This window comes from Hydra vulgaris, chromosome 08, assembly GCF_038396675.1.
Source record: "Hydra vulgaris chromosome 08, alternate assembly HydraT2T_AEP".
Classification (NCBI taxonomy): Eukaryota; Metazoa; Cnidaria; class Hydrozoa; order Anthoathecata; family Hydridae; genus Hydra; species Hydra vulgaris.
In genome coordinates this window covers 1,685,368-1,694,519 of record NC_088927.1, presented here as the reverse complement: position 1 = coordinate 1,694,519, position 9,152 = coordinate 1,685,368, and the positions used below count along the sequence as shown (strand labels likewise).

The 9,152-nt window shown below is 29.3% G+C and overlaps 1 protein-coding gene across 1 annotated transcript; it reads left to right on the top strand.

Moving 5' to 3' along the window:
- The first annotated feature begins 6,868 nt into the window (after positions 1–6,868).
- LOC136082920 (uncharacterized) lies at positions 6,869–8,233 on the top strand. Its single transcript, XM_065802333.1, has one exon. It carries the CDS (start codon positions 6,869–6,871, stop codon positions 8,231–8,233), a length of 1,365 nt encoding a protein of 454 aa, XP_065658405.1.
- Positions 8,234–9,152: the final 919 nt, after the last annotated feature.

Here is a 9,152-nt window from a genome sequence, read left to right as displayed (position 1 = left end):
GCATTTACAGTTACCCCACTAACTACTTTCTTCGTAATTTTTGGCGCACATTTTTTATATATGATGCAGCAGGTACATCCTGAGTTGATCAACACATCCCGAAGAACGCCGTTAATGTCCAAGCGTAAAGGAGGTAACGCCATTATTGATTATTTAGCGAGAGAACTGGCACAAACTTCTTCTCCCTTGGCACGTTTTTTGGACACATTCTTGATATGTATCCTTTCTCTTAACACGATTAACACAAAACATTGCTTGGCTCCCGTCTTTGACCCGACTTTGTTCGATTACTATTTCTTCGTAGATGACAATCTCTTGGAAAATGATGTGGGAGTTTACATTCATAGCAAATTGGTTGCGTTTGATCTTCAAGCGACCTCGGCTTCGCACGTTGTTTTGTTGCAGCAGCAGCAAAATTTTTTTTCGTTCCATCTTTCCGTTCTTCAATCATAAGTGCTCTTGCTTGCGCAAGTTTTTGTATAGTAGTAAGATCATCTATACGAGAACTTGATCTTAGCACCCGTCAAACTTCCTCAGGGAGCCCAGAAATAAAGGCACATGCAATTGCTCTGTCTGGTAAACCACCATTCAGCGTAGATAATCTTTTCAGTTCCGCCAAATAAGCATCAACGGCCTCTCCATGCTTTAACTTTCTCACAACGAACTGTTTGTAAGCTGTAAATGCATCAACGGCAAATGTTTTTAGCAACGCCTTTTTTATCCGGTCAAAATTTTCTTTATCAGTTTCTGCTAACTGTTGATATACTGCAAATGCCTCATTCGTGAGACGGAGGGGAACAACATTTGCCAGATTGGTTACACGAATTAGTTTGCATACGAGCTCAACTTTTTCCAGCCATTCTGCAACTGATTGTTGATCGTTCCCACTAAACTCCGGAATTAATTTTAAATCAGCTTTAGTCGACATTTTAGCAGAAATAGCTTGTTGTTTCACATCAAAAAGAACTTTTTAAGTTGAGCGTAAAACGCCTAATGTATCTTAATACAATTCAACATAATTTATTTACAAACTAATTCTCTTGATATTTATAATTATTATATTATATACAAATTTATATTATATTATAAATCTTTATATTATATACAAATACGTCTATATACATATGCAATTATTTAAAAATAACACAAATCGATCGCTAGCTTTAAAACAATCATTAAATATAAATACACTTTACAGAACAGCTCAAGCTAAGCAATGTTGCACTCTTTCTAAAGCTTTAATTTTACGTTTAAAGTAAGGAGACCAAACGATAAACTTTATTAAGGGGCTGAACAAATGTTGTATATAATAACTTAATCATTTGAGTGTCAATTTTAGAAAAAAAAATTTTCAAACAAAAAATTGTTTACAAAAGATTATATACGACCTGTATTTCTTCAATATAATCAGTTATCCTTAGCTGATATATAAAAACTTTTATCTATGGTCAAAAATAAATATGTTTAAATTTTATGTAATTTAAAATCATGAACGTTATTCAGAAATATACCGGATACTGGAAATTCTCAAAACAAACCAGTGTAAGCAATAAACTACATAATATTTTTTTGAAATAGACAATATCTTTTTGTACTTGTAGAATTGTTAAGTTTTTAATTTTATTACAAACTTAAAAATTGTGTAGGCTTACACAGGAAATTGTAAATTTCCTTTGTAAGCCTGTTTGACCGAGAGGTTAATGTGATCAATTCCACATTGATGGTCAAATCGTAGTCAAGTCATCATTAACTTTTTTTAATTTTTAGAAAATTTGTCTTAATGGCAAGTAAAATAAAAATTAACTTGACTTAGGGAAGACTTATTTTTTGGCATCCTTCTTTAGTATGTCCGTAAAAAACAAGTAATGCAAGATGAGTAATATTGAAAACAAAGCCTGAAACCTGTTTTTTGTGAAATCAAAAACGGGGTTGTCTGAAATGCACTCCAATTTTACTCAGGGTAAGTGTGTAAGGTGTGCATACCATATATCCTTTAATGATGGCAAACTAGGATTTTAATCAGAAAGTTAACCTTTCTATTGGTTAGTTGGCAAGTTATGTAAAACAATGAGACGGTATGGTTTTATTTTATTTTTTCAAATATTGTTATTTATTTAAAAATATTTAACTGTTGACTAGTACTTGTTAGTGATAAATTAGAAAAATAAACATTACCAGGGAATTTTTTATTAAATAGTGCGTACGTACTTTTATATTGTACCTTTCTCTCCACCATTCCACACGCTCCGGTACGTTGTCCTGAACGCTCTTTGAAGACCCCCTCCTCCTCCCTCATAAACGTACATACTTTATGAACGGCCCATAGCCGTCTGTACTAACAGACGTTAGTATAGACAGTTAAAATAAACGGCCATGGGACGGCCCCATATACAGTAGCGTCCAATAGTGGTGTAAATTTTCCGGTAAAATTTGATTCAAATTTCACCGGAAATGTAAAATTGTATGTAAAATTTTCCGGCAAATCTTAAATCGAAGAGGGTAAATTTTCCTTAAAAAAAAATTTATTTAAATGAATAATAAGAATAAGTAAAAAAAAATTTTAAAATTTACCAGGCGGTAAATTTTCAAAATTAACTGGATAATTTCCCGGTAAATTTTACCTTTGCAACACTAGGGGCCAAAAGTAACCGAACAGCGCATAACTTGAGATATTTGAAATGAAATGTTTAGTTTCTTTTAAACTTTAACTGGAATGTCAAAAAATTGATTATATATTTACAAAAATATAAATCTTTACTAAATCTAAGCAATCGAATGTTAAAAACTCATTTTATTGAAAGATCCGCGTGCAAAAGTATACAGGAAGAACTAAAATAATAAAATTCTTTTGTAGGTTTTTTTTTAAACAAAACTTAAAGTATTTTTAGTTAAGAAGAAGATTTTTTTGAATAAATTTTAAAAATGACAAAGCGAAAATATAAAGTTAGCTGTCAAAGAAGTGGTTTTGCGTGCAAATGAACAAGGTAGAACTAACTAAAGGAGGCATAGAGGATATATATATATATATATATTACATATATTTTCATACATATATATATATATATATATATATATATATATATATATATATATATATATATGTATATATATATATATATATATATATATATATATATATATATATATATATATATGTATATATATATATATATATATATATATATATATTTCTTCACAATAACTATTACAATAAATGAAAGAAAAATGCATATAAATAAAAAATTACAAATTTTTTTGCATCTAAAATAAGAACGCGGAGACTTGCAGAAGATCTTGTCATCAAGAACCGCTTACAATCGCTACGTGTTTATAACAATTTTATAATGTGTATAAAATAAATAAGGCAGTCAAATATATAAGTATGTTTTCAAATGAGAGAATGCTATTTTTTAATTTCCTTTTAAATGCGAAAAGATTCCAGTCTTGAGAAAAATCAAAATGTTTCAAAACTATATTGTTCCATAGAAACGCCCCTCGAAAAGAAATACCAAACTTGCCTAAATTGGTTCTGAAAACTGGTTGAAGAAGGAAATTATCATTTCGTAAATTATATTTATTTTTTTCTTTTAAGCAATATAAATTGTGAAAAGAAACCGGAGCCGTACGAGTTTTACATTTAAACATAAAACACAGTACATTAAAAATATTTAGTTGAAATATTCATTTCAATAAAAAGAGACTTAGCTTGTGAAAAACGGTCTTTAAATAATAATAAGACGTGCAGCATGATTCTGTTAGCGATGAAGAGGTCCTAATTTACTTTTATTAACACTACTCCAAGCTGCATTTGCATAGTTTATGTGGCAATGAATGAATGAGTGGTAGAGTTGAGTTAAAATATGTTTATTTAACATGCCTGTTTCTTTATATAGTATACCTATACTTTTCGAAATTTTGCAGGTATCGTTTTCGATATGTTTTTTCCATGTGAGATTTTCATCAATTGAAACTCCTAAAAAGTTTGTACATGTTGCTCTCTTAATTAGAACGCCATTAGTAAAAAGAAGAGGAAGCCATCAATAAGAGGAGGAAGCTCGATTGGAAGTAGACGTTTTTTAGAGTTAGAATAAAAAAGAGACCTTTTTTTTCAATATTCAGAGAAAGTTTGTTTGATTTAAACCATATAGAAACTTTCATTAGTTCATTTTCTATACAAGAAAATAGTGTCGTTATGTCGCTATGAGATAAAAAAAAATTGTGTCATCAGCAAACATAACTGTTATCAAATTGGATGTTTCATTGAGGTCGTTTATGTAAATGAGAAAAAGAAGAGGTCCTAGTACAGATCCTTGAGGAATTCTGCAAGTTGTTTCTAATAATTGAGATCGCGATGATTGGTCGAAATGAACAAATTGTTTTCTATTGTGTAAATAACTTTTATTTAGCTTAAGAAAATTTCATGTGATTCTATAATACTTTAGTTTTTTGAAAAGGATTTCATGGTCAATCATATCAAACGCTTTTGATAAGTCAACAAAAATGCCTAAAGTAAATTCGGACTTTTCAAATGAATCTGTAATATATTGAATTATTTTTAGTATAGAACCAGCACAATTACTATAGAAGCAACCCCATAACTTGAGGTCTGCAAATCTATTTGGAAGACGTCATACAAAGAAACCATTCATTTCCATAAGGAATTGAAAAGCACGCTTGAGATTTGCTAATGAACATTTAAATTTGGCAAGAGAACAATGGTCAAAAGTACTTTTTAGTTGTGAATCTAAGTTTATGTTATTTAGATCTGATGGTATTATATATATTCGTCAACCAAAAGGCCATAGAAACAATCCTAAATACCAGCTACCAAAATCAAAGCACGGAGTGGGAACGTTATGGTCTGGGGTTGTTTCTATAGTAATTGTGCCGGTTTTATCCATTTGATTATGGACATTTTTCCATAATCAAATGGACATTTTTGTTTTGTACAAAGATATCATTAAGAACTTTATGCTAACACATGCTAAAGACAAAATGCCTTAAGGATGCGCAGTTCAATATTTAAAAAAAAACTTTTTCAATAAAATGAACTTTTTGGATTAGATTGCTTATATTTATTAAAAATTCATTTTTTTCGAAACATCGTTTTTAAATTTTTAATTAATTGTTTGGCATTCCAGTTAAAATTTGAAAGATATTGGACTTTTATTTAAAAGTTAACTCAAGTTATGTGCATGTCTGGTTACTTTTGCACGCTACTGTATGTATAACTTATTCATATATAAATATAATTTATACATATATAAAAACAACTTATACACATATAAATATTATAAATTTTTCGAATGAGCCGTTTTGTTGCACAAAATTTAATCAATTTTGCAATCCTTATCGTGGAAATCACCTATGGAATAAAATTGTTTTGCAGAATTTTGGTCTACCAAATTTCATTTACCTTTTCAAGCTCAATCTAAAAAAATATATTCTTTCGCTTGATAATATACTCAGATACTTTTAATATTATGAAAGTTGTTATACAACTTGGAATTTTAGTACTTAGTACTTGTACGTTGTTTCTTAATATATTATACTTGCTTTTATTTTGCTGGTTTATACTTTATCATGTTCTGATAACAAGATTTTATAATATTTTTCCAGATCCTAGATTATATCTCATTGCTAACAGTTTATGTATGTGCTCATCTATATACTTGTATGTGTATATATGCTTATATTTATACTATAAAAATAAGCACATATACACATACAAATGTATATATGTGCAAATGTATAGATTCTAAGGTAGATAGAGTCTAAGTAGGTGCTTTGTCGGTATTATTCTTTTAATTTAAACGCTATCTATGAAAAGATGAGATAATCCAAAATGGAAATGATTTTTTTAGAGTAGAGGAGACATGGGTACCATGAAATAAAGCAATCGTACAGCAATAATAAAAGCATTACGACAAATCCTTTTGAGTTTTAATCATTTTCTATTCAATGTATTTTTTAACAAATAGTTTAAATCAGAACATACTAATAATAGCAAATGGTTCAAATTTGTGTTTTTTCCGTTGCAAACTAATTTTTTAATTTTTGGAGTTGTTGCGTTAAAGGGTTTACATAATTCATTGACTTAATATTGACTTATATAATTTAATGTTTCACATAACTTAGTAACATATGTTACGCCGAATATATATTCGGCGGACCATTAAATAAAGTTTATACAGTAAAAATTAGTTTTTTGCACTTAATCAGTATCTATGAAGTAACAATGTACTTATGTAGTAATAAAACTAAATTTGTCTCATATACATAAGTTACACAAGTTTTCGCAAACGTAAGCTTTTTTAATTAAACTTATATCAAGATATTTATGAACTACTTTTTCTTGAAAGACAAACATTCATTTAGTTTGTAATGTTTTTATACCGGTTGACATTCATTTATGTATTTATCAACCCTGACTTTACTGAAGCCGAAAGGTATAATGCCATGAGTGCAAAAAACTAAATTTAGAAAATGCACAACCTTTGGTTTATAATTTTTGATCACGTAACGATAGAGTTGTTTAAATTGTCAAGTAGCAATTAATTTCAAATAACAGGAAATCAAATCTGAACTGTTACGAATCATTAACTTCTGTTGATTTTAACTATATGTCAATTAATAATAAATTTTCGTCCAAAAATAACTAGATTTATCAAATAAGCAAAAAAGTTAAAAAAGAAAAAATAAGTCGAAAAAGTATTGCTAACAAACAAATTAATTTCAATAACAATGACAGCTTTTCTTTACAAAAAAATTCAAATAAAAAATTTTCTTTTCGTCTTTTTAAAGCAAGAAGCCTTGCCAATAATAGTTTTATTTATATGCCGAGGCTACAAAACCGGCTGTAATTTGTATGTTAGAGACATTTTTCAATAATAAACTTTCTAATGCTATTTTATCTCCTAAAGATTACTCAATTTATCGCAAAGACCGTATTAAAATTGGCGGAGGAGTTGCCATTTACTGTAGAAATGACATTAAAGTAGAACAAGTACAGATTAAGCAAACAGATACTGATATTGATATCATCTGTGTTGATATGATTTTTGGATCTCAGAAACTCCGTCTAATAACTTGCTATCGTCCACCTTTCTATACAATAACAGATGTTGCTTATCTTGAATTGATGATTTCAATTATTTATAATTTGTGTTACTCAGTGTCGCAGATTATTATTGTTGGTGACTTCAACTCACCTAAAATGGATTGGCCTAGCTATGTCTTACCAAACGAAAAGTGTCATAGTATATTCTTAAATTTGGTAAACGAACTCGGTTTGCACCAATTTGTTAAAGAACCCACGCGCAATATAAATTTTCTTGATCTTGTTTTTTCGAATAACAGTTCTCTTATAAGTGATATATCTGTTGAGTGTCCTTTTAGCACTAGCGACCATAACACAGTCCAATTTTCTATAAATACGAACAATTTTAACCAGGGTGAAAATAAGCCAGAATCTTTCTACAACTTTTCTAATGCTGATTTTAAGAGCCTTGAGTTATATTTATCAAAAATAAATTGGGATTTCAAGTTTTCTTGTGCCTATACAATTGAGGATTACTGGAGCATTTTTCTAAGGCTTTTTGGTACTGGTATTAATGAATTTGTACCTATTAGGAAAAAGTATTATAACAAAACGAATAATCACTATCCAAAATACATTAAAAAAATCTTAAGCCGCAAAGTATTATTATGGAAAAGATGGACAAATAATAAAACCATTTATAACAAATCAGCTTACAAACAGTACGCCAGGAATTGCAAACTAATCTTATCTAATTACCAATCAAAAATTGAATTAAACCTAGTAGAGGGAAATAATATTAGCAAGTTTTATAAATATGTTAATAATAAAATGAATATCCCTAATAAGCACCACCATCTAATAGACAAAAATAACAATAACAAGGTCACTTCCAGTAATATAGTAATTGCTAACGTGTTTAATAATCACTTTGGAAGTGTTTTTACGGACGATAATTGCTATTTGCCTAATATTGCCACCTATGTTAATGATCCAATAAGTATTGACACGGTTCATTTTTCGGTGGAGTCAGTGTATAAAACCCTAATGGGAATTAATCCAAGTACCTCGTTCGGTCCTGATGGTCTACCTAATGCAATTCTTAAAATATTAGCTCATGTTTTATGTTTTCCTCTTTCATATATTTTTGAGGCTAGCTTTACATTTAAAACTCAGCGTTGTATCAAATCATGATATGACCATTAATCAAATTTTTATATATTTTCAAGCCTCTTTGTAATTGTTTTAATTATTTTAGATTAGAATGAGGAGCTTTGTAAGAAACACTAGAAAAGGAACCTTCTTGAGTATTTCAATGGAGATAGCTGTTGATTTAGGTTTAACAGGAATGATGTTCATTAAAAGTTGCTGCAGAAAATATGAATCTTAATCATAGCACCCTTTGCAGGTAATTTATGCTAATTTATGCTTATGTATGCACCAATAAATATTTGTCCTACTTAATAATCAAAACTTGTATAAGTTTGTAACTAAAAACAAATTCTAAATGTGCGTTTTTATGTATACAGATATGTTAAAAGAAAAAAGTAACAAAAGAAGGAGAAATCATTACTCTGAAAACCAATTTTTCTACAAGAGTATTTACTAAAAAGCAAGAAAATCTTTTCAAGCAGTATATTGTTGTGTACTATTGGAGATTCAAACAGTGACTTGCAACAGCATTTGTTAAGTCCATATAAGGATTTTTCATAAAAATGAAATATGCTCGTTATATTTCTACGAAGGATCAAAATGAGATTATCTCGATTTTAGGAAATGGTATGATACAAGCTTCAATAATAAAGGAAACCAAATATTTTTCTGTACTTAATTAATTCTCACCACACAGAGCAACTATCCCTTGAACTAAGGTTTGTTGGTAAGAAACATGAGACACACGAGGAGTTTGTGGCATTTGTAAGTTTGGAGCGTGTATGAGCCAAAGCTATTTTTATTAAAATCAATCAAACTTTACATGATCTTAATTTGAATATTGAAAATATGAGAGTCCAAGGATACGATGGTGCAGGATCAATGGCAGATTCGTTATTGGGTGTACGAGCCCAAATTCTGAGCATTTAACCAAGATCAATCTATGACACGTTATTGTGCG